Source organism: Sceloporus undulatus, chromosome 2, assembly GCF_019175285.1.
Source record: "Sceloporus undulatus isolate JIND9_A2432 ecotype Alabama chromosome 2, SceUnd_v1.1, whole genome shotgun sequence".
NCBI lineage: Eukaryota > Metazoa > Chordata > Lepidosauria > Squamata > Phrynosomatidae > Sceloporus > Sceloporus undulatus.
The window spans coordinates 238,833,130-238,860,584 of NC_056523.1; the positions used below are offsets into that span (position 1 = coordinate 238,833,130).

At 40.8% G+C, this 27,455-nt stretch overlaps 1 protein-coding gene across 50 annotated transcripts in view; it reads left to right on the top strand.

The window, feature by feature from the left end:
• The window catches only part of PTPRD (protein tyrosine phosphatase receptor type D), a 1,118,901-nt gene that overhangs the window by 1,071,224 nt on the left and 20,222 nt on the right, over positions 1-27,455 (top strand). For all 50 annotated transcript variants that reach the window (XM_042455420.1, XM_042455423.1, XM_042455433.1 and 47 more), the window contains 3 exons: positions 16,138-16,423; positions 16,638-16,816; positions 18,878-19,004. In XM_042455420.1, the coding sequence (XP_042311354.1) occupies positions 16,138-16,423; positions 16,638-16,816; positions 18,878-19,004 (592 nt within the window). The remainder of the gene's footprint in view (positions 1-16,137; positions 16,424-16,637; positions 16,817-18,877; positions 19,005-27,455) is intronic.

The following is a 27,455-nucleotide window of genomic DNA, read 5'->3' on the forward strand; positions in this document are numbered from 1 at the left end:
GGGTTTGGTTTACTTGCAGCATTTCATAATTTTATCACCCGGCATGTTCTAATTCACTATATAATCTTCTACTTTTTTATTTCCAAAGTATCTCTAATATAAATTGGTCCTTTTGATAAAATATTTATCAATATTTTAATTTAATTTAATTTTGCCAAGAAGTACCAAGTTTATGGTATCAGCAGTAAAGCAATATGTTTGGCATACAAGGTCACACGTTCAGTGTTTACTAAGGATGCTAGCCAGACTACACAGTGGCCACTTCAGAAACCTATAGAAAGGCAGGTGACAGAGGAAAGGAAGAAAGGAGGAGGAGGACTAACCTGTTGTCTGAACTGGTAAAAGTCAAATTCGAGTATTAAAAGGTTTGTGCAGTAGAAGGCTTTGAGGTGAATTATATCTGAAACAGGACAAAAACATTTATTTCATTCAAGCAACTGTTCTAAGGGGCTGAGCAGTTCACTCCCAGAATCACCCTGTGAACATTCAATCCACCATGATGCCTCCAAGTTACTAAATGTCCCAGGATACATCTACTCTGGCCACTTAATCCAGGGCCAGTCTGGAGCATTATGCCCAAGTCTGGCCCTGGACTAACCACAATGGTGACCACACACACTGGGCCGAATCCAATGCAACAATACATTATTGTACACATGGGACAGCTGGGCCAACAGCACATCTGCCCTGCTGGTGTGGCTTGTTTTCGGAGCTGCTAGTGGCCAGACTTGTGATGAACAATGATTCCAGAGAGTCTTTCCATTCATAGTTCCATTCTCTTATGGAAGGAACTACCAGTGGCTCAGAAGAAATTGCCAGTGTGCTGTTGCTGCTGTTGATCAACATTTGCTTCATGAGGCAGTTGTCTCACTCTGCCGAATGGTTGACCTAGCCCTGTGAACACCATACATGTTGGGAAAGGGGGCAAGGATATATCATGATACTTGCTAGGCAACTGCAGTGGTTTGTCATTTGAAACTCTGTACCATTAATAAGACCACTAAAGACATAATATCAGTTATGAAGAGATTGCTTTTGTTGAAGTTCATGCTATTAAAGCAGATTGAAATCTTGCCACTAAATTGATTTGTATGGAATAGCATCTCAGCCTTTTCTCTCAAAACATCTAATCTGAGGAAGAGAACCAGAAAAAGCAGCCATACAGAATCTGTTGCTGCCTCCAATCATGCAAGTATAAGAAGATAAAGCCATCAAACAAATTCAGCAATTTAAATTGAAAGATGATTATCCAATCTGATTGCTATACATACATGCGGTTTAAATGACATTATAAAGAGATGCTCATTTATGACAGCTTTTCAGGTATGTTTTTCTTACGGAAATATTCTCCACTTTTAAATTTCATAATATGCTATTTTGCTATGCAAACTCTTTTCGATTCTAAACTTGTATAATATCTGCCTTTATGCTCACTTCTTAAAACTCAACATGGCTTCTAATGATAATCACTTACTTGGAAAAGATTGTGCCTCTCTGCTCCTTAGTTCATTTGTTGATTGGAATTTAAGATCTATGAAAATTACCACCTTTTCAATGTAGCTACAGTTTCATTCTGTGATCTTGCCACTCTTTTACTTGTAATTTTGTAACACCCATTTCTTGGAACATTTGAATTCCTTTGGGGAACTAAAACAGAACTACAAGGTGTCAGGTGATCTTTCCAGTAAAAATCAGAGGTACTCAGAAGTGCTTAACTGTGGCTGGCTCATGACCACAATGATTTCTGCAAGACCAGCCAATGAAGTCATTAAGATGGGCAGAGATCTGAACTGAGATCTGGCTCAGGACTAGCAATCTGTCTTCTGGCTGCACTGATTCTCAACAGAACAGTGGCCTAATTAACAGGATGATGGGGAGAAACTTTCAATTTGATAAGGAGAATTGTTTAACGCTGAATTTGAGAAAATTCAGATTGAATAAAACAGAATATTACATAATACAAAAATCTGTTAAGGGCTGCACATGCTGTAATAGCATTGGGATGGGGAAATTAGTCACATTATATTGCAGGATATTTTTTATTTGAATATATAAGGGAAATAAAAGGAAAACATAATGGTAAATAAACAAAATGGCCTGATGGGGAAAATGGGGTGGTTGGATTAGAAAGTTAAAGCTAAAAGAGGGTATAACAAAGTTAGAGAAATTACTAACAAGATATTCCACATTATGAGTACTGGGTACTAATTTACTTGGTCATAGCCATTGGAGAGGGAGGAAGGAGGGGAGGGGTGGCAAAAAGTATGTGATCTAATATAATATTTTGTTAAGTTTTATTATATGTTAATAATAATAATAATAATAATAATAATAATAATAATAATAATAAATTTTATTTACAGACCACCTTTCCAACAGATCAAAGCGGTTAACAAAAATGCATAAACAATTACATGAATTATTACATAACACATGAACAACTATAAAATCCCCTTACCTTAACTTAATGCAGTTTAATTAATCAAAATATAGTTAACATCAAAAACAGTTAAATTAATTGCATTCAAATATATAAAAATATACCCTCCCCTACCAGCCAAATGGACTGGCCCTTGCCCTTGATCCCCCCGAAGCAGCTCCCCCAAAGGGGTGAATAATGAATAATGGCCTAATTTTGCAGAGAACCTTTAATTGGGAGCCACAACCTGCCTCTGCCTTCCATATATACAGTCCAACAGGGAATCAGAGTAACAAGACAGAAGCGAACTGTTGTGGCCAGTATGCTACAGGCCCGGGTCATGCCTTTAGTTGCCAGTAAGAGGATAATAGCAGTGGAGGTAAGATAATAAGAGGAAAGAAGTGGATGGCTGTGTGTCAGGTCAGGCCCCACAAAAATGGTAGAAACAATCCCCATAACAGTGGGTACTCTGCAGTGAGTTTTTAAATATCAGTTCTTTGTTGCTGACAACAGGGAGAATGCCAGTAGCTACTTTGCAGTGCAAAGTTAGTAGAGCAGAAGATTCTAGACTGAACTCTAGGCAGCAGGTGAGCCAAAGCCTTAGCTCCTGAGAGAAATGTCTAGATTTCCTCACTACTTAAAACATAGCTGTAAAGCTCCAACCAAAACAGGTGCAGCTTGGAATATCACTGCAAATTCACATAATCTTGGTCTTCAGAGAGGCAGACTATGGACCTCTATTGGAGTCCATTGAACAGATATACAATAGAATTGTGTTGTTCAGTATGTCAGGGGAGTCTCTAAGAATCCACAAAATCTGCTCCTGGCCTTTGAGGTAAAATGTCATCTGTTGGCATCATACTTTGTCACCGTCTTTTTAAAAAGCCATTGGCCCGTTACAAACAGGCAGGAAAGTATGCGCAGAGCACGTACTAGGGTTAGAAAGGTAGCAGCCGATCCACACGGCCGCCGCCATGAGGACATCACGACCACGCCGCCTCTATACAGAGTGGAGCGGACGTGACGTCTTCGCTCCGCGCCAGGGCGCTTAGTGCGCCCTTAGCACGGAGCAGGAAAGAGCTCCGTTTCGGAGCTCCTTCCTGGTTTGGTCCGCTGGGCGCAGCCTTCACACGGCTGTGCCCAGCGGACCAAAGGAGAAAGGGGCCCCCTTTCTCCTCCTCCCTGCTGCCGCGGGGTGTCCTAGGGGCGTGAAGCCCCAAGGACACCCCTTTCCAGGCTGCGGGGAAGGGGCCTTTTGCTGTTTCCCCGCAGCCTGAAAAGTGGCAGATCTGGGCCTCAGCAGCTGCCGCTCTGGACGCTGAGGCCCCAATACAACAGGGAAAGGGGCAGGTGCAGCCTGCCACAAACGGGCGGTCTGTAACCCGCCATAATTTTGTTTCTTGAGACTGAATGTTTCACTAATGAATGCCAGGTCTCACAGAGACAAATGTTAGCTGGCTTTCTGTTAGTGGGTGGTTTCATGCTACATTGGTGGCATGTCCACCCCCCACCCCCCATTCCAAACCATATATATGCCTGTCAAAAAAATAACTAGAATCAATGACCATGTGAACTCATGAGATATAGACTAATTAGAACCAAGTGTCTCTTTAATAACTCTAAACCATTTTTTAAAAAGTAAGTATGTGGAGAGGTAATTCACTCTTAGTGAAACAAATAAATTGCCCCCCCCCCCCCCCGGTCTTTTGAAACCACAAAAATGGAAAGGAATAGTAAGGATAATGTAATGCAATTCTATATTCACCTATAGTCATTGCAGACATCATTTTTCCTCCCTTGGAAATCTAGTAACCATAAATGGCAGTGATTAAGCCTGCTGTGTGTGCCACTTACCTCTTGTATTAGGCACAATTAGTTCCCATCGATGTGTCTGGTGTAAGATTACAGTGTAAGCATTATCCTGCTTTACTGTTGATACTGTGACAGTGAAAGAGATAAGTACAGTTAAAGCACACAGTGCTGTGCAACAGATACCTCCATTATTTCTGCCAATATGAGCAAAACCTCTGTTGTTGCACTGTACAACTTAACTTGCAGTATGGAGATGTTCACTATCATGTAAAGCACACCTCTGCTCTTTCCTGTTCTTATTGATAGTGGTAACATTTTGTTTTTTTCTAACACATTTCTCATCGTCCATTTCAATTCAATCTCTTTGGATCTTTTCTTTTAATGGTAAAACTAAAAGTATGGTTTTTCCATCTTTTCATTATGTGACTTTGTTTTACCTTGAGTTCCATGGTTTTAAATCCTTCCATTTTGATAACTATAAAGAATAAAATAGTGCAGTTGTGGGCTGTATTGGCTAGTTGAAGACTATGAAAAAAAAGGGATTAGATTCTTGTTGTTGTTATGTGGCTTCAAGCCATTTCTGACTTATGGCAACCCTAAGGCAGACCTTTCACAGGGTTTTCTTGTCATGATTTCTTCAGAAGGTGATTGCCATTGCCTTCATCTAAGGCTGAGGGAGTGCGCCCAGGGTCACCTAGTAACAAAATCTTGGTGAAGATTATTCTGGTGTTACATTTTGATTTTAAAGAGCAACCTATAGGATACCCGTGCTTTTAGAATAATTTTTAGATGTTTTTTAAAGGTTAGGGTTTATTTAAGCAGATTTATCACTCTAAGGTACTTGTGGGCATATACAGAACTTGATTTCGTCAAAGGTCTTGTTCTTCCAATGGCAAGCGCATTTCAGACTGGATTATGAGCTCCCCTCCCCCACATGGAAAATTGTATATATTTTGTATACAAACCTGTAATAGACACAAAAATGTGCATGGGTATTTTTCTGTAAATATATATAATTGTCCCGTTTACCAATATGTTCTTGTGTGTATTTTTCAAATGTGCGCATTCTTTCTGAATACATTATTTTTGGTTTGTGAATTTATTATAGAACCCCAAGTATATGAATTTCCTGTCTCAGATTGCACCTGATTGCCTATCCAGATCCAAGCAGTGTTAAAGAATTAGGTTAAAACACAAACCCAACAATTATTTTTTTCTTTATCCCTCATTACTTGTTTCAAATGTATATTCCAAATGTATGTGTTGTGTACTTGGGAAAAAGAGTGTGCCAGAGGCATGAGAAATGGCCTGGGATGTGCAAAATTTCGTCTGTAGAGTCCATAGATATTTCTACCTGGTCATATGCTTATATTGCAAGTACTGGATGTCATCAAACAAAAATGCAGAATCAAAACACCGCTGTCTTGTTGTGGTCATATTTTTATCTGCAGTTCAAACAAAAATGCAGAACCAAAACATCGCTGTCTTGTTGTGGTCATATTTTTATCTGCAGTTCAAACAAAAATGCAGAACCAAAACACCGCTGTCTTGTTGTGGTCATATTTTTATCTGCAATTGTTTTAATTTCAGCATTGTATTTCTCACTGCTGAGTAGTCCTCATGAGAATTTTACTTAGCCATCAGCTTTCCTGATCTAATGAAATACAATAAAGTGCTAGTCCCATTGAGCAAGCTCTTTCCTTCTTTCGGTGTGAGGAATCAATTTCAGCAGCTCATCAATTTCATTATGCAAGGGTAGTGGTGGTGTGCCTGTGCTTTCCTCTTCCTTCTAACTCCTAATGTACATGTCATCACTATTATTCATAGTCTGAGGGTTGATGATGCAGCCACCTTGCTGAAGCAAAGTTTAGTCTTGTCAGAACCTGGATGGGAGGACACCTAGAAATCTTATATTGATGTTAGACAAACAGAAAAGGGAACAATATAAATAAACTAGATAAATATCTGTATCCCCATATTTTCCCTAAGAATTCAGGGCAGCAGAGACATAGATCTCCCTCTTTGTAATCCTGTGGATTATGTGAAGCCGAACATGTATGCTGTTTAATTCTTATGAATGGCTCTTAAATATTGAAATCCCGCCTAACACAGGATCTCTATACAAGGGCACTCTCCTTTTGTTTTTAGGCATATGTTGTAAAATGTTCTCTTTTTAAAAATCACAGTAATCTTCCTATGAGAGTGCTTGGTGCTGCTGTCTAATTAATCACTTAAACATTTTCATAAATCCTGTACTTTTTTTGTCACTTTGTTTTATTACACTTAGTTTATGTACTTACAGGTCATAAATGCCTGTTTCAGTATATCACAAATTCCAATATTCAATCAAATTATCCCCTGATATATCTCAAAAATGTCCTAAATGATTTTGGCCCATTTTTTAATATCTTTGTTCTTCCAGAGAAATGATCTGTGAAATCTAGTAATTGCAGTAGCTGCCTTTGCCAGATCACTGAAGTATCAGATAAGGGGTGGCATTATAACAGCAACAAATTAATCAGAAAAGCCAATCTCCAAACACAACCACACAATGACTTCAGTGTGGAATGGCCCCCCAAATGCCTCTTAATTTTCCTATTCTGCATACTGTAGTTCTTTTGCCATCATGGGACATTAAGTATATTTCTACTGGTGGTCATTGGAGTTGACTCTGTTGTGTGTGTAGATATTGAAAACAAATGTTGGAACTGGATGAATGATAACACTGGAGTAATAACAATTTCCCAGTAGGCATGCTTTTTTAATGGATAGCATGGTCTTTTGGCTAGTAAACATTGCTGTTGCTTATTGAAATAGAAGAGATTTCCCTCCCTCAGGCTCTTAAACTTTGGTAGCAATTTTGCATGAGTAAAGTGAACTAAGGGAAGTTGTTACAAAAAATACAAAATGCGTATTTGGCTCAATTTTCTTTATATAAGACCTAGCTTGAGAAGTGGTTTCCCCCATTTCTGCAGTAAGGATAGAAATCAATCATTATCACAGTCTAGAATTATGCTCTTTCAGAAACTGGAGCAGTTAACAAATTATCCATTCTGGATAAGCTACCAAGGTGTAAAAAACAGAGGGGCAGCATGCAAGCTTTTGAGATTTACAGAAATATTCATCAGACAGAATGTGCAATCTTTTGAATTCCCCTGATTAAGCTTGATTGAATGAAATATATCATTTAATATTCATTCTATATTTTTATTTCTTTGTTAAGAACACAAAACAACTTATGATTCAGGCCAAAGACCCATCTTACCCTGCAAGATCTTTTCTAGCCAGATATATCCATCATGATTAGTAGACACTGATACCATCAATTTCCACCAATTTATTCGCTCCCCTTTTAGAGCTGTCCAAGTTGACAATCATCACTGCTGCTTGCAGTAGTAAACTCCACAATTTATGTATGTGCTGTCTGAAAAGATACTTTATCTATCCTGAATTTTCCATCATTCAGCATCAGCCTACATCTATTGTTACCTTGAAAAAGAAGCTTCTTTTTATTCACCTTAACTGCACAGTGCATAATTTTGTATACCCATAACAGGTCACTTTCTTTAAGCGAAACCTTCAAAACTTTCAAATTTTGTTACTTTTTCTCTTGGGAGGTTTGAATTCCTCCAGTCCTTCGATCATTATGATTACCCTGTTATCTAGCTTCCACAATACAGGTATACCTCAGCTAATGAAGTAGAAGTGATCTTCCTCACCATTAGCAATAACCTCCTGATAGTAAGAGCTGTTCGACAATGGAATACACTACCTGAGAGTGTGGTGGAGTCTCCTCCTTTCAAGGTTTTTAAACAGAGGTTGGATGGCCATCTGTCAGGAGTGTTTTAATTGTGTATACCTGCATGGTAAGGGGTTGGAGTTGTTGACCCTTGAAATATCTGCCAACTCTATGATTCTATGGCCATTGTTTCTTTAAAAGAGGAGAAATAATATTGAAAGAATAAGGATAGATCCTGCACCACAAAAAAGAAGAAGAATTCAACACACTTAAGCAAATGCTTTATTCAAAACAATATGCACATGTGAAATGAAACAACCATGGGGCAAATCATACAGCTCCTTTGTGGCAGCTTCCCAGCGGCTTGGGGGCATGTTGTTTAGACAACGCATGACCATGTCGGCAAGAAGCCGCCTGCCTGACCCAACAGCGGGCCACCTCTTTCAGCTCCATGTCAAGTAAACCTAGCATAAATAAAAACATTTTGAATCTTGTCAAAGCCTCTTGTAATCTTCTTCCAAAATGCCTCCAGAAATTCCTTTTTCTTTCACCAGCTTTCACTTAATTCGGTTTTGGTGACCAAACATACAGGTCTATGTTTTTTATTCATGCTGGGATACTTGATGAGGCAGGCTAGTCTTCCTTTTCTTTATGTTTTGCTGTTCACACATGCTCAAGAAGGGATTCTCTATGCAGCTGGTGTTTCCTTGCCTGTTATAAGCAGGGCACACATAACTAAAGTAGGATTGGCTAGAGCAGAGCCCCATTCTTTCTCAGGTCAAGCTTTACTGTTTACTACAGACTGTGCTATTTACTATAGACATGCTGCTACAGTCTGACACTGAAAGCCTATTTGTCCAGCCCTCTTTCATCATCCTAACAAAGTGGTGCTGCTAAAAAAAATGACCAGCTAGATTGAGAACCAAAATATAAAGGGGTGGATGAGTGTTTAGGTGTAAAAACGCTGTAAAAAGGAGTTATTTTGTCAGAGGCTTTGTTAATGGAGGTATTCCTGTAGCCTTTTCAGGTATACAAAAACCATATACAGTATTTATTGATATTTGTATTTATTGCATTTTTATCCTGCTTTTGTCCCAAAATGGGATTCAAGGCAGCTTACGATAATTTTAAAAAGATAGTTAAACATTAATTGCAAAAGTTAAAAATAATTAAATAATAATATTAAAACACCTCAATTCAAATAAGAGCAGAGTTAAAACTTTTATTTAAAAAGTAAAAACCATTAAAAGCAACACACCAATTACATACATACACACTACATAAGTACAGTTCACACACCTGCCTAAATAAAAATGTCTTCAGTTGCTGGTATAAAGAGAGCCGGGAAGGGGCCAACCTGACCTCCCATGGTCTGTGGTCTATGAAGGTAATGCAGCTGAGAGAAAGCTCTTCCTCACTGGTCTTAACACTCAGACTGGCTTGTATAGGGAGATATGGTCCTTCAGAAAGTCTAGACCCAAGCCATTTAGAGCTTTAAAGATTAAAACCAGCACCTTGAATTCTGCCTAGAAATGGACTGGTAGCCAATGCAGCTGTTTTCAGCAGGGGAGTGACATGATCCCTGTAGCCAGCCTCAGTCAACATCCTGGCCACAGCATTTTGGACCTGTTGAAGTTTTCAAACAGTTTCCAAAGACAGCCCCACGTAGAGTACATTACAGTAGTCCAAATGGGATGTAAACAAGGCATGTGTCATTGTGGCCATATCTGACTTCACAAGGAATGGGCGCAGCTGGCACACTACTTTTAATTGTGCAAATGTGCTTCTCGCCACAACCGAAACCTGGGCATCCTGGCTCAGATCTGAACCCAGAAGCACACCCAAGCTGCAAACCTGAGTTATCAGGGGGAGTGTAACCCCATCCAGCACAGGCTGAATCCCTATTCCCTGATCATATTACAGATACGACTCACTATTTATGACAATTTTGTTTTTAATTATTTTGTTAATTATGCATATCATATAATTTTCTCTTTTTTCCTTATTTTTTACTAGTCACACTCAGGGTTGACATTTTCACAGTGCTACCCATCACATATCCCAAATCCATTTCTTCATTAGTTGCTCCCCCAACTCAAATCCCATCTGTGTATAATGCCTGTTTTTCCCCCGAATTTGTGGTATAGGAGTAGTAGTATTTGTTGTTGTTGTTGTTCCCAGGCTCATTAATCCCAGTTATAAATATCTTTAAAGCAAAAGTGATACCATTGTTAATTTTTGGAGCTGAAGTCTGGGTCTTTGCAGATCTCAAAAATTGAAAATACACAAACTAGATTTTTGCATATAATCCTAGGGGTCTCTAAATCTACTCCAGCTAGTCTAAAGAAAGCTGAACTGGGTATGGATAAGCTTGTTGGGCAAATTTATGTTAGGATGGTAAATTTTTAGTGCAGAATACATAATTTTTCAGAAGAAAGGTTTCCTAAAATCTGTCTAGATGAACAGAGGACACTCCCTCGGGGAAATTTTTTGTTTCATAAACATTTTTTTTAAGTTGTCATTGTTGTTGTTTGATCCTCTCTCCCCCCCCCCCTTTCTCAATACCTGATGGAAACATAATTCAACCAAGCTGTAATCCAATTGCCTGCAGAAGGGACATTCTTTTCCCCATGCAGTTCATTTCCTGTAAAGTAGGTTGACTGGGGTTACAGTTGTGGCAGCACTGTCACAATCATGACTAAGTAGCAATCATGAATATGAAACAGTTACCTAGACTTACTTATCATTACAATTCTATCAAGTCTGAGAGGGTCAGGCCTAGAGAGGTTATTTAGTTAAGTGTACCATAGCTGATATAGAATTCCACCGAGAAGGCCCCCTTTCCTTGTACTCACCAAACAAACCTGAGAAAAGTTTGTATAAAGGATATGGTCCTTCAAATAGCCTGGATCCATGTCCCATAGGTCTTTGAAAGACATTTTAAATTTGGATAAAGAATTTTGTGGCCATAGATGGGCACAATTTTGCTAAACTGAGTTAGCAAGCAAGAGAGAGACATGCGTGCACATGCACGCGCGCGCACACACACACACACACACTTATACTCCAATCTAGGTGAGGTAATCTCATGTTTTGGGAAAAACTTTCAAAGTGTTAAGGGAGTTTTTCTGTGCTGGTGTGGACAAGGCCTCTTGGCTCTCAAGGGCAGTTGGAAGTGCAGCTGCTGTTTTATCAGCAAGTTGATAGAAGGCTGATGTTTGGGTGTTTTTGCCCACAAGATACATACTCTCAAGGCTAGTAGAGACTGTATTATCCCTGCTGCATAACACAAAAAGCCTGATGAAGTCTTCCCCAAAAACTGTGATTACAGAGGTTTTAAAAAGGGAAGAAACTATCACATTCTTAGCAACTTTTGACTGGTCAAAAATCATAAAGATTCTTGCCCCAGAATATGTCTCTGTCAGGTTTTCTCCTCTGTTTTGGTCACTAAGCCAAAATGCCAACTGAGAGAATGAGTGTATAGTTAGTAACTCTCCTTGATATCCAGTTTCCTCTGTTCAGGTGGTTATTTGCAATGTACAGCCATGTCCTGGATAGATACATTGAGCTCCGGGTGTCTTTTGATTATGATTCTGTGAGCTACAAGTGTTAGTTGCATTGGATTGTTGTGTGTAGAATTCAAAGCTTTCTGGCCAAACACACTGAATTCATGTTTATGTGAGTCCAGTTTGTTAGAGATAAGGTTTAAATGTTGAAAAACAGGCACAAGTGTTTCTTCTGTAAGTAAACAATGATCACCACTAAATCTCAGGAGAAACTCTTTTAGGGAGCCTTCATCATGTTTCATGTTAATGGCAGAGTCTCCTTCTAAACAAAATGAGGAAGCAGGCTGAGAGCTAGGCACCTTTATCAAGCTGGCAGGTTATAGGAGAATGGTGTTCAGGAGTTGTATGGGTTTCTAGATCTGTTTCCAAGATTCCATTTTTATTTGGGGAAGCAAAATAGAAAGTCACCTCTTGGGTCCCATGGTGGTAGCAGATTATCAATATGCAGCTACTTATAAGACTTAGCTCTAACATTTGTATTTGGGCTTATTTTCTTTTGTCCTTGTCTTCTGGAACATTCTTTCTAGAAGAACAGAAGATTATCTCATCTATGTTGAAGGACCTTAAGAAGTCATTATAAACTTTGCATTCCAAGGCTGAATGCCTTAACCTTTTCATTTCTCAGAAGCAAATGCTAAATATGCCATCCTTGAAAGCACAAAATCAAAAATTTGTCCAGGCCTAATCCTAATTATACCTCAGAACAACTCACCAAAAACGGGGGGGGGGGGGGGCTAAAATGCTGATTGCAGAAGCTTTTGGGCAGAAAGAAATCAGAAATCAACTCCATCTGGTGAAATTGTTGCTATAAAGAGTAGAAACATGCAGGTGGATGATGATAACATAACTGATACTGATATTACAGATAGCTACAATGGAGACAAGAACCAACAAAACTTGGAGCCTATGGAACTGCCTAATCTTGCTTCATGTGAGCACTCTGAGAGTGGTTCTCCTATGAAGAATGCTGATCTGACAGGAAAATTTTAATTTGATCTTGGGGAGCAAAATGACTTCCTAGCTGCTCTCCTAGACCGGTAACACCTCTCCTGTCATTGAACTGACCTCTCCATCAAGTTTGCAACAGCCCCCATTCAACCCTTTTCCAACTATAACTATAACTCACTCCACGTCCTCAGAAGACGACCTGAGACCTCACCTTGTAGGCAGTCCCTCAGGGTGTGCTGAATGTTAGGGAATTATATTACCAGAATGATGATTAATGCCTAAAGCACTATCAAACCTCTCTTCCTTGGAATATTGCTGGCTGGGCATCCAAGAGACTCAGCCATATTTCATAAATTATTTAGCCTCCAAGAAACATGGTATCAGTCCCCAGTCCTAGTTGATGGATTACTACAATAGATGTCCTAGCTCTTACAGGGGAGAAGAAGAGCAGAGCTAAAGGATGACTACCTCTTCTCATCTCTATAAACCTCTGGGCAATGGTGGTTAAATTAGATCCATTTATACTCACTGTTTCTAAGTGTTACTTGGTTCCAGAGATGAAACAAGAGCAAGCAACACATGACAAGTGATTGGTATATTTCATTTAGTAGTTATACTTTTTGTGTGGGCATGCAATACAATTATGACAGGTCCTTAACACTATGGAAATTAGCGCACAGGCTTTTATCCCCACGCTAAGTGCAGGATGTAAACACACAGGGCCGGATTGTATCACATAGCCCCGTCCCCAGGCACTACTTATCCTGTACCTGACCCAGGCTTCTCCCAGACCTTTTCTTTAATATCCTGTTCTTTAAAAGGTCTAGGAAAAGCCGGGGTCGGGTACGGGATGAATACTCCCCGGGGACAGAGCTGTGTGATAGAATCCATCCCTGTGTGTTTACATGCTGTGCCTAACACAGGAATAAAAGTCAATGCACTAATTTCCTGTGACAATCACTTTTATTTTTAAAGATATATTGTATAGTTCTGTTGATAGCAGATTCCCTAACCAGCTTTGCTTTATGATTTTGCAACCTAGAAGTAAGAAAATACACTGTGCTCGGTCTCTTCCTTTTGAATATTTTAGTCACTTTTTTCAGTGCTTCGCATCCAAGACAAGTAAGAGTTTAGATAAAGCAGAGATGGCTTATCAGCTGCACTGTTCATGCCATGTTTTTGGCTGAACGCTATAGAAATGGGAGAGGGGAGGGAAGCACAATACAGTTCAGTCATTATCACTATGCTGCCAAGCTCAGTTCGCAAAGAGACTTTCCAAAGTCAAAGAGACTGTTTAGGAATTCTAATCCTTCTATTTAAGTCATGTATGCCACTTCAGGGCTGATGGACAAAAAAATAAGCACTAGGTCTGCAATCCTGAAGGGATGCAAGCATATGCAAAGCCCAATTCTGCTCTTGCTGGAAGGATAGAAGTACTCATGAAGCTCTTTCACCCACACCTTGTTGACTTCTTCTCCCCTTCTAGGATTTGAATCTTACCTGTACTATGCCCTTCCCAATGCAAGCATTTCAAACCAGCTTCAGAGCAGGATATGGAGTCAAGACAGCTATGGTTGCTTTAGTTAGTTATCTTCACCTGACCACTGACAAGGGGAGTGTTTTCCTGCTGATGCTTTTGAACCTCTTAGCAGCATTTGTTACCATCCAATCATGGTGTCTTTTTGGAATGCCTGAGGGCATTGGGAATTGGTTCCACAAACCGAACTTATTTCTACATGTGTATCAGCAAACAATAGCCTAGGATACTAACAGTAGTGTGAATCTCAGTATCTTGAATGTAATGGTGAGTCTCTTTGGGTTATATTTAGAAAAACATAGTAAAACTATGGTGCATGCTAATACAAAAAATAATGTATTGTCTCATCTTCAGGACCTACAGTTTCTAAAGGTTCTTGTGAAAGGTTATGACCTTTTCTACATCACTGTTTCCATATCACTTTCTTTCTGAAATTCCATCATGCTGAAAGTATGGTTGGTGCTGGCTGCCTGGAGACTTTATTTAACATTTATTTATTTTAATATTTTTTTTTTACTTTCATCTTTATGAATTGAATCAATATATATTAAAATGGCAATGAAGATGTGGTAAAAATTTAGCATGCAATCAATAAATAAGTTCAGTTGGCTAAAACACTACAGTCAAGTGAAATATCAAAGCAAACAAAATGTTTTGATCAGATGTTTGAGGGAATACAGGAAAATTAATTAATTTCCTAATTAAGGAAAATATTGTAATATCAAGATATCACCACAAAAAGGCTTTTGCTTCATAGTTGTTTAATGTACCTTTCCTTAACCATTTTTTTTAAAAAAAAAGACTTATTTAGCATGTCAAATTTTACATGTGAAATTCATCATGAAAATCATGGGACAAGATGTGGAACTTTGGAGTATAAGGAAGGTGTGAACAGACCCATTGCCATTGGATACTAAGAGAAGATTCTTAAGTTACTTTTGTGGGATCAGAACACAGTCCTAACTAACCAAGATACCCAAGGCCCATCTTAGCCAACCCTAAGGCTGCATCTGCATTGCTGAAATGATGCAGGTGGACACTGCTTTCACTCTTGGCTCAGTGCTATAGAATCCTGGGATTTGTAGTTTGTTGTGGCACCAGGTCTCTCTGATGTTTATCACACTATGCTCTTAAAGAGCTACTATTCCAGTGTGACTCCTCTAGCAGCCTCCTGTTGCATGCTGGGATTGGCAGTTTTAAGGAGCTGAACTTCTCTGCCTGAGAATTCTAAATACCCCTCCTTAAAACTGCCAATCCCAGCATGCAACAGGAGGCAGCTAGAGGAGTCACACTGGAATAGTACCTCTTTAAGAGCTCGTCTGATAAACACCTCTGTCAGAGAAGACTAAATATCTCACAAAACTACAGATCTCAGAATCCCATAGCATTGAACCATGACAGTTAAAGTGGTGTCAAACTACATTATGACTGCAGTGCAGATGCAGCTTAAGTCTTCTGAACTCATATTAAAACCAAATCTCTCTTAGGCTAGGAATTTTGGAAATTATTTTGAGGATTACCTTCAATTTGGCTTTACTTTATTCCAGCACTGTGACTATTTGCCTGAGCTGGGAGAGATTTAGAAAACTGCCTCTTTTTGTCTGCTTTTTGCCTCTTCTGCTGGCACATCTTAGTTGGCAAAGCAGTTCACATGGCAGATCAGTTCATAACTCTAAAGTGTTCTGGCAGCATACGGCCATTACTACCAGCTGGAGAAAATTTCCATGGGCAGAAAAAGCTTGTGCCAAGTCCTAAATCCCTACAGCCAGTGAATCTTTAAGCATGTAAAACATCTGCATACTGGAACCAAGTGAGTAGGACAAATTTCATGGATCTTTCTTTCATAATAATTGTCCACCTGAGAGCGATGAGGTTCTTAACATGAGGAAATGACTGCCATATGACTGAAACAACTAAAGAAGGGGACCTAAAACTGAAATCCTAGGTTCACAAGAAACCATAAAAATTAGCATGATTAAAGTCTAAATTGCTGTGATGTTTGTTGCCATGTCAGTATGCCAACCAAGTGTCATAATGATATAAAACGTTTCCATCCTTTACAAACTTCTTATGTTATTCTTTCCTCTTCCTCCTCCCTTTTTTATTATTATTATAGTGCTGGAGTTGGCAGGACCGGCTGTTTCATTGTAATAGATGCCATGCTAGAGAGAATAAAGCATGAAAAGACTGTAGATATTTATGGCCATGTAACTCTAATGAGAGCCCAGAGGAATTACATGGTTCAAACAGAGGACCAATACATCTTTATCCATGATGCACTGCTTGAAGCAGTGACATGTGGAAATACCGAAGTGCCAGCCAGAAACCTGTATGCATATATTCAGAAGCTGACACAGATAGAAGCAGGAGAGAATGTCACAGGAATGGAACTGGAATTTAAGGTACTTCATACAAGGGGATTCAGTATGGTTTTATTAAGATACATTTTGTACTGGGGGGGAAGGCACTTTGGGTTTCAATTCCCCCCTACTTAGAATAAAGCATTTGTTTTGTAGATCTCCCAGTAGAGGATCAGCAACAGCTTCTAAGTGATGGCTTTTTAAAATATGGCATATAAAAGATTGATCTTCTATGTCTTTTCTGTATTTTCTACAGCGGCTTGCCAGCTCTAAAGCTCACACTTCAAGATTCATCAGTGCCAATCTTCCATGTAATAAATTTAAAAATCGCCTTGTTAATATTATGCCATATGAATCCACGAGGATATGCTTGCAACCTATCCGAGGGGTAGAAGGCTCTGATTATATCAATGCCAGCTTTATCGATGGCTACAGGTATTTTTAAAGGGGCTCTTTGGGAGTAAAAACCTGTTGCTCTTTAGAAATTACGCATGTACCAATGTATGCAATTCATTTTACAGAAGCGTATCCATAAATTGTGTGAATGCCATGTAGGATCTCTTCTGAACCACTGTATACCATAGTTCCTTCCTGAACCACTCAGCAGTGTCAGAGATCTGGTCCCAGGGGAAGAGTCCCCATTGTGGCTTTAAATCATGTAGTGTTGTGCCACAGTTCAGATGGGCTAGCACTCTTCTCAGGCAGGCCAGATCATCTTCCAACACAACCAAACTAATGTGAAAGAAGCAAACACTAGAGGGTTTCCTGTGTTACACAGGGAAATAAAACTGCTGTCATATGGAATGCTATTTGATCATGACATGCCTCAGAGAGCTTAGATGCTCATTTTTAGTTAGTAATTTGTTATTCATTATTGTTCCAATCACTTTTAATTTTTTATTTCATTTTTATTAAATACAAATAATACAGCAGTCTATACATACACACGCGTGTGCGCGTGCACGCGCGACTGAAACCTACTGTACAAAAACTAACAAATAACAATCCTAACACACACACACACAAACTACTACAAACTTAACATAACTCTGACTACATCCCTACAGAACTGATCATTATATCTCCCTGTTATTAAAATCCCTTTAAATAAAATACACAGAGCTTCTACAATATAAGCAGTCTCAGGCCAGAAACAGACAGGCTGAATACACTGGCACAAGGCCACACCAGTGCCATTTGTGCCTGGGCTACAGCAACTACATGTGTCTGGTCCCAATCCGGACTGCTGCTGCGGTCCTGAACTAGGCCGCTGGAAGGGGTGCATTTTATCCACTGCTACTTGGCCTGGTTCTTTTAGGGTCATGCAGGCTTGGCACTGCTTCCAGACTCATTCAGGCTGTGTGATATCTGAACACTATGCCTTGAACATGGCCAGAATCTGTGTCATTTGGGCCATATGTTTTGGGCCTCAATTCACTTTGCAAAATCTAAAATCATGAACTGACCCCGGCAGGAATGTGTGTAAGAAATAAACATCCCCCCTTTTTAATTTTTTTTTGGTCAATTTCAGCAAAAATAATTTAATTTTAAGAGTAATGTATTATTTGCATTTTACTTTTTAGTTATTTTATTATTAATTTAAACATGCAAAGCCTCTTCTATGTGGCCCTAGTAATGTTTTGGAGTAATGAGCAAGCATTATTTATTACAATTAAAAAATTAACAACTTTACCAGGTGCCACATTTTAAAAAATGCACTCTATTATATTCTCATTATTCTAAAAAAGTATTAGTTCTGAAAGAGGAGAGTCAGAGCACAACAGCATAAAATATTACCACGTGGAAATTACAGTTCTTTTTTCTGGTTCAATATTTTTGGCAATAAAACAGCAGCAGATGGGATAGGAATATACCTTGATTAGTAATAGTAGACTCATAGCAATGGATTGTTTAATATACTATACAGATGTTGAATGTGTGGGCTGAACATCTGTATGTGGATAGTAGACTATCTACTTCAGGGATGAAATGTACAGCTATTTGAGTTGGCAGCCTAAAAATATGGACTAGGCTGTCCCATGGCACTTTGTCATGGCTTCCAAATCCTCCCCACTTTTGCTGATGTTCTTGGGTTGCTGAAGAGTTAACAAAGAATTACTTTGGAGCTATAAGTCATAAGCTCAGTAGACTGTATGACAGTCAGCCTTAAAATCAAAATGGAGCTGTACCACTAAGTGTTTCCTAAGTGCTTTCTGTAACACACAAAATTGAGCTATTAGATTTGCATTAAAATTTAAATAACACAAAAACATAAATCACAATTGTAACAGAGCAATTCCTTCCACAAACTTCCAAAAATAAAGCAATACTATTGTTTGATTAAACAATCTTTAATGTGTTTTTAATGTGCTTATAATCAATAATTTACAGCCATACGTTTCTCAGAATGATGTTTCCCCAGAATGTTTATCTGCAACATGAGAGTCTTTGACTTTCTTTGACTGATAAATATTTACTCTTGTATTTTAAATATAGACAACAGAAAGCCTATATAGCTACACAGGGACCTTTGGCAGAAACAACAGAAGATTTCTGGAGAATGCTTTGGGAGCACAATTCTACCATTGTAGTCATGCTTACTAAGCTACGGGAAATGGGCAGAGTAAGTATCCAGCATGTTTCCAGAAAGCAAATGTCAGAAATTATGTTGGCATTGGAAGTACAACAAGAGCAAGTAATTCAGAAAACTTTAGGCAGTTGATTTATCATGGATCAATTTCTGTTGGTCGTCAACATTAGAATAGAAAGGAAACTACCCCACAAGACCACATCACACTTATTAACCAAAAGTACATGTACGCATGAATATGTTTTCATGTACAATGTGAACACATGGTCCATGGTGCTACACTTGTTTGGGGCTTCTAATTCTGCATGTATAAGGCAGCTCTAAAGAGTACATAGACCAAACTATATTTAAACTATATAAACTTGAGGTTCTCAAACAGTGGAGCATGCCCCCTATTGGGTGTGATAGTTTCTCAAGATTAGCTGACCCTCCAGAGCGGAGAGGTCCTTGGAACACTATGTGAAGTGAAGAAAGTGAGTGTCAGGGTGTAGTAGGGAGATTGGGGCTTGTGTATGCATGGCAGCATTTGGGGAAGGGGTGGAGCAAAGCACACGACCCTTTTTTTCTTCCTCTTTGCTCTTTCTGAAGGCAAAATCTCTCATTTCTGTCTTTAGAAGGAGCAAAGTTAAGATCTGTTCCTTTCCTTTTGCTCTTTTCAAAGGCAAAATCCCACATACTACCTCAAGTGGGAGGGCCCCCTGATATATGCATGTACAGTGGGCCCTTGATATCCATTAGGGTTTGGTTCAACGACCCCGCGTAGATACCAAAATATGTGGGTGTTCAAGTCCCATTAAATTCAGTGGCATAGAAAAATGGCAAAAACAAGGTTAATTTTTGGACTTTATATTATTTTTTTAATATTTTCAAGCCGTGAATACTCAGATCCATGGATAAAAAAACTGATGGGCCAATTTACAGAGGGCTGACTGTAGATGTAAACGGGAACCCAGAAGGAAAATGTTTGAGAACCACAGATATAAACTATATTTGGGGTTCTTCAATGAGAAGGTCAGTTGTGATGGATGAATTTCCCTGAAAGGTAGCTTGCCCACTGCTACATGTTTTCCCCTGCCATGCAGCCAACAAGGAAATGCTAGCTATGTTGTGAGGTCCATTCCCAACTTACACAGTGTGATAGTGGTTTAGTTCTCAGAAGCAGCAGATGAGATGCCAAATTTGTATCTTGTGTGTTTCATTTCAGACTGCAGACAAAGGTTCACAATAAGGAAAATAATTCCATGTGCTTCATTCCTTCATGCAGAAAAATAGCACCTGAGAGGAAAGGCTACCTTAGAACACTTATCACAGATATTCAGGCCTGTTACAGACTGCCAAAATAAAGCTGCTTCAGGTCTCTTTGGAGGTATGCTGTTTAAATGATGCATGCATCCTAAGATTCCGGAAGCTGCACCAAAGCTCCACTCCAGTGCTTAGGAATGGAGTGTGGCTTTGGCGCGACCTCCGGACTCTTAGGACCCATGCATCATTTAAACAGCATACCTCCAAAGAGACCCAAAGCAGCTTTATTTTGGCAGTCTGTAACAGGCCTATTAGTTTCTGCACACAGATAAGTTATTTCAATGAAAAAAAATCAGTCTTGCCATACAAAGTGGTAAGCCAGATACAGGCTTACCACTTCATCTGATAACTGTTAGTGAAATTCAGCAGACCTAACCAATTCCTGCAAGAATGTGAGTGTACTGGTTCTCTAAGACATTATGATATGCATCTGAGTAAGGGTTCCTTGCAGAGGAAAAGTTTTGTGAAAAGTATTCCCTGGATTTGAAAATAAGGCAAGAGCAGAGAAAACAGGTTAATAACCATAGACCATGATGACTTCAAATGTTGTTTAAAATGACTGCAGACTTTATTAAAATCGATTGGCTTAGCACAATCTACAACACTATATAAATAAAGTATAATCATAAATAATAATAATTACTATTACTGAATAAACAAAAGTGCCTAGTTTTGAGTGTGGGTCTTCTTTTCTGATACAGACATTCAATATGGCCACTATTACCGATAAATTTAACGCAGTGCCTTTTTCAAATTCAACACCAAAATGGAGCTACTAGCCAAAATATTGTTTCTTAAACTTGTTAAATGGTACCATCCAACTATGAATACACCCCTGTGTCTCTCATAGGAGAAAACTGCTACTGTGGATATGGTTAATCATGGCACAGATGTTATAAGGCAAATTAAAAAACCCCAGTGGCTCCTCTGGATCAAATTCTGTTTGCCTTTAAAAGAGTTTATGTAACAGAAGGGGCAAGACACTTGCGATGAGGCTTTTTGAGCCTGCACATTGTTTGGCTATATATAAAACACTGGATGGCAGCTTGGAAAAATCTGGGTGAAGAGCATGTTTCAGAAACAGTATTCTCCGAAAGATGAAGAATCACTTTATGAGGTAGGGATGATATGGAAGATTTTAGGCATTTCCACCAAGCCACTCTCCAGGACATTTCACAAGGTTTCAGCTGACAACTTTACTACTTTTTCCATTACAAATGCATAATTGAATCTTGGATCTGTGCAGTGCAACAGAGAGTTCCATCTTTGTGTTCTAGCCCAAGATTTTGTTCTACCTTTCTGAGCTGATAATATTAAAAATTGATTCTGATCTCCATGAGAACTCATACAGTCTTCAGCAGAACTCTGTATGTTGATATACTAGAGAAGCATGTTCTTTTGTTCTTACTTTGGATTCTGCAGAGCAAATCAGAACCCACAGCAGAAACCAACTGCATATGAAATTGATACCCAGGCTGATCCATGAAGATCAACCTGCAAATATATATCTGCAAATAATAGAATTTTGAGTACTAGAACTAATAACTTCTCAAAAACCCTTGAAATAGATAAATAATAATAATAAAATTTTTATTTATATCCCGCCCTTCCCACGATCAGGGCGGCTTACATCAAGTTAAAAACATAGTACAATTATAACAATTTAAAAATACATAAGCAATAAAAAAAACCATAACAGACAAACAAAAAGCCCCATAGCCCAACCTCTTGGCCACGGAAGAGGAGGGAGGCCCACAGGATTTTATTCGGGGAATGCCTGTTGGAACAGGAAGGTTTTCAGGTCCTTCCTGAATTGGGCCAGGGTGGTAGACGAGCGGAGCTCAATGGGCAGCGTATTCCAAAGGGCTGGGGCAGCTGTGGAGAATGTCCTCCGTGTAGTGGAGGCTAACCTAGCCCCAGGCACCTTCAGTAGCTGCTGCCCAGACGATCTGAGGGTGCGAGGCGGAATGTACGGGGAGAGGCGGTCCTTTAGGTATCCTGGGCCCAAGCCATTTAGGGCTTTATAGGTAATTACCAACACCTTATATTGAGCTCGGAAGCGGATGGGCAGCCAATGGAGGTCTTTCAGCACCGGAGTTATATGGCTGGTCCTGGGAGCACCAGTGACCAGCCGGGCTGCCATGTTCTGCACCATTTGCAGCTTCCGAGTTTGGTATAAGGGTTGCCCCATGTAGAGTACATTGCAGAAATCCAGTCTCAAAGTTACCAGAGCATGTACAACAGTTTCTAGGTCCCTCTGGGCCAGGTATGGGCGCAGCTGGCGAATCAGCCGAAGCTGATAACAGGTGCTCTTGACCGTTGCATTCACCTGAGGAGTCAGATGAAGCGACGAATCAAGAAGCACCCCCAGACTGCGCACGGAGTCCTTCACAGGGAGCGTGACGCCGTTCAGGACAGGTGGAACCACCGCCATTCCTGGACCAAGGGAACCTATCACAAGTACCTCCGTTTTCTCTGGATTCAATTTGAGTCGGTTTTCCCTCATCCAGCCCATTACTGACTCCAGACAGGCCACGAGAGGAGAGACGCCATCCCCAGTCACTGCATCAGTCGGAGACATAGAGAAAATGATTTGGGTGTCATCAGCGTACTGATAACCCCGCGCCCCATGTCTCCGGATGATCTCTCCCAGCGGTTTCATGTAAATGTTAAATAGCATGGGAGACAGAATGGCTCCTTGAGGGACCCCAGTTTTAAGGGGCCTCTCATCAGAGCACACGTCTCCCAGCTGCACCATCTGGGACCTCCCAGAGAGGTAGGAGCGGAACCACTGGAGCGCAGTGCCCCCGATCCCCACCTCTGCCAGGCATCCCAGAAGGATACCATGGTCTATGGTATCGAAAGCCGCTGAAATGTCCAAGAGCACCAACAGGGACACGCTTCCCCTGTCGATGCTCAGATGGAGATCATCGACCAGGGCGACCAGGGCCGTCTCAACCCCATAACCCGCCCGGAAGCCAGTTTAAAATGGGTCCAGATAATCCGTTTCATCCAAGACCGCCTGAAGCTGGATCGCAACCGCTCTCTCGATCACCTTTCCCAAAAATGGTAGCAGCGAGACAGGCCGATAATTATTGTGTACCAGGGGGTCGAGGGAGGGCTTTTTTAAAATAGGTCTTACAATGGCCAATTTAAGTTGAGATGGAAATAGCCCATCCCTCAGAGATGTGTTAATTATCCGGTGTAACAGTGATGTTACCGCCGGTCCCCCCCTGGGCCGCTAACCAAGAGGGACAGGGATCAAGAGAGCAGGTTGTTTTCCGAACACTTCCGAGGATCTTGTCCACATCCTCGGTACTCACCAACTCAAACTGATCCAGTTTAACATAGTCCACGGAGGCTCCGGACACTTCTACCCTAGGTTCTGCTATAATGTCGGCGTTCAGACCATCACTTATACGAGAGGTTTTATCTGCAAAAAAGTCGTTAAACCGGTCACAGCAGGCCTTAGAAGGTTCAAGGATCTGGTTCAGGGCGGGAGGGAGCTGAGTTAGCTACCTGACCACCCTGAACAACTCTGCCGGACGCGACTCAGCGGACGCAATACGAGCACCATAGAACGAATTCTTTGTTGCTCGTATTGCCTCTCCGTAGTCCATTAACAGTTGGTCTAGGAGAGTCTTGTCGTCTAAGCGACGGTGTTTCCGCCAACGGTACTCTAGCCGTCGCAAAGCCCGCTTCCTCGCCCGGAGATCTTCCGTATACCAGGGCTTACGTTTGGAAGCAGGCCTGAGAGGGCGCTTGGGAGCGATACTGTGTACAGCCCTCGAAAGACCGGTATTCCAAATACCGGTAAGGGCATCAACAGAGTCGCCGTCATTTCCAACCGTGAGCCCCTCTAGGGCTTCTTGGAACCTCTCAGGTTCCATCAGCCTTCGAGGGTGGACCATCCTAACAGGTCCACCACCCCCGGGGGGGGGATCTGGGTAGAGGCCTTGATTTTCATCTCTACCAGGAAATGATCCGTCCATGACAGGGGGGAAACATTAGCTATTTCCACCCACGGATTTTCCGCCTCCGAACAGAAGACCAAATCGAGAGTATTACCCGCACAATGCGTAGGACCCTGTATCAGCTGGGACAGGCCCATGGCCGCCATGGTATCCATGAATTCCCGAGCCGCACCGGATGGAACATAGCTGGCCGTGAGGGAGATGTTGAAGTCGCCCAGGACAAGAAGCCTGGGCGTCTCCAACATCAGCTCAGCGACCAGCTGTGTCAGCTCGTTAAGGGAGTCCGTTAATGCACGGGGTGGCCGATACACTAACAGAATCCCCAGACTGTCCCTATCCTTTAGGGTCAGGTAAATACACTCGATATAGGAGGTCTGTCGGATGTGGTTCCTGGTGAGGGACACGGTGTTCCTATGTATCAAGGCCACACACACCCCGCCCACCTAACCTGCGCTGGTCCTTCACCGAGAACCCGGCGGGCAGGGCCTGAGCCCACACCGCATCCCCTTCAGGCCCCAGCACACACACACATACCTATCTATTTCAAGGGATTGTGTGAAGTGATTAGTTCTAGTACTCAAAATTCTATTGTTTACAGATGCTGTGTACTGAAACAGTTTGAGGGAGAGTATTTTCCAGATGATTTCCTGAATATCACCCTGTGTATCACTAAGGGCATTCAACACAGATGAACTTTTAAAAGGCATATCAGAAGCTCATCTCAGACAACAGAAACCATGGGAAACATATTCCTGGCCAGATTTAGTAACACTTGACAGATGGAATGCTGATGATGTGTCAGTTGATTCACTTTGCAAATTAGAAGATTTAGACATAAAGCAATACCAAGAGTTCTAGTTACTGAAAATTGCACATAAAGAATATTCCCCAAAAGAAGTCTATTGGTGTGTTTTTTTACAAGCAACCAACAGTGAAGACCAAACAGCTGTCAAGTGCTACTACAAAATAAAAGTATTCTTATTGTCCATGAAAATAAATAAATCTGAAAACCAAAATCCACAGTTTTAGCAACATCTTTATGATGACCAACTAAATCAAATGGTAGACACAGTTGCCATTTTTCATGGCCTGCCACTTTTAGTTCATGTACATTTCATGATTCTGTTACAGGTAAGATTTTTGTACCTTACCTGAAAAAGGAATTATGAGATGCCAAGAGGACATATAGATAACTTGCATTTTAATTTGAAAGAGTCGCATCCATAAGAAGGAAGGGCAGATGGATACAAAATTTATCATGTCAGGCAAAAATCTTAGACAAGGGGACTTCATAATTCACTGAACCAGTAAGCTTTCCAAAGTTTGTTGCTGCCATATATAAACCAGGAGGAATGATATATATCAAAAAAGAAGAATAAACTTAGGAATCTTGTTTATCAGGCTTTAAGTCAGCATGGTAAAGCCATGCTGCCTCATACCATGAACCAGTGTTTCTCAATTAAGTCCTGATGTGTTCCTGGGAAGGTGACGAGGTAGAACTTTCATTTTATTTTCTAGGGGCTTCTTTTTAATCATTCATTGACAGCACACCACCATTGCAATGTGGCTCCTTTAAGGGACAGCTTCACTCCTTGAAAGATAAATTCACTAATTAGTGATGTGATATTCTTTATTCATTCATTCATTCATTTATGAGCAAGCAGGTTTTGAAGTGTGGAATGAGTTTACCTGTTGGTCCTTCTGTCAGTGATACACATGTATTATGCTATAACTCCTGTCATCTCTACCCAGCTTGACCAGTGGCTAAAGGCAAAAGTAGTTGTTCTCTAACTCCAACATATCTACTAGGTTACATGTCGGGGGCGATTGGCATGTATATCATAATTTCATCCATCATCCCATGAGAGACCTTTTGGCAAGATAGTATTTTTTTCCTTTTGTCACATGAGTGGCATATGAAGACCCAAGATCAAATCCCTTGCCAATGTTCCATGCATTTTCAGCCTGAAACATTAGATCTTCCTTTGTGTTCCTGGCCACAAAGTTGGAAATCATGGGAATACATCACAGAGGCTTTTATATATACCAGAACTGTTAGTGCACATTGATTATCTACACTCAAGATTCCCACCACTTCCAGAAGATAAGACCACAGACTATCTTCATATACAACACCACCATTTGGTTGTGCACATGGCCAGATGGATCTGTTGATGAAGGTTCCTTGTCTTAATTTGATTCTAAGAACTTAAAATATAAGTAGTGATGCTTTTATTCACTGTACAATACAGTAGAGTCTCGATTATCTGACATAAACGGGCCGACTGATAATCGGATAACCGAAAATGTCGGATAATCCAGACTCCCCCTCCTCCCTTCCCATCCTCTTCCTTCCCTCCCTCACTCCCTCGTTCCCTCCCCGTCTCCTTCCCTCCCTCCTTCTCTGCTTACCTCCTGCTTCCTCCGTGGCAGTGGCGGCTTCTGCCCCAGCTTGGCTATGGGGGGCGGATTCTGCCGGGGCTGAGAGGGCCGACTTCAAGCCATGAAGGAGTGGCCTGGGCCAATCCCCCAGTCTTCTCCTTGGCGGCCTGGTTTCCCCCAGCCTGAACGGGGCTCTACAGACTCCCTTCGGGCTGAGGAAAACCAAGGTGCAAAGTAGAGGACTGGGCCGAGCACCCAATCCTCTCCTTTGCGGCTTGAAGTTGGCCTTCTCAGGCCCGACAGGCTCCGCTCCCCCCTGCAGCCAAGCCGGGGCAGAAGCTGGTGGTGGGACCTGGTGGGGCTCACCACCGCCGCCACCTACTTGGGGCCTTTTCTGTTTGGGACCATGTCTGGGAGCGCGAAAAGGCCCACAGCCATGCCCCCCCAAGTTATCTGACATTAGATAATCCAAAATGTTGGACAACTGAATGTCTCATAACCAAGACTCTACTGTAGTTACAGTATATGAAAGATGCTAAGCCATTTCACTAGGGGTGTATTATTATTTGCTAATTGAAAATCTAGAGCGTTATTCTCCCCTGAAAGGAAATATTGCACATGAAAGGAAATATAGACCTAAATCCAATTGATAGACGAATTAGAGCAGCCAGTTCAATCAGTGCAACTGATGTGTTAATTTACTAACCCCCTATTAATCCAGTAGGTCTACTGTAGTTGGAAGTAAAAGTTCTATTTTGGCCATAATATTATATGTTTAATATAGCTGGATGTTAAAATTAAATTACCACTAGACTGGCTAAAAAGT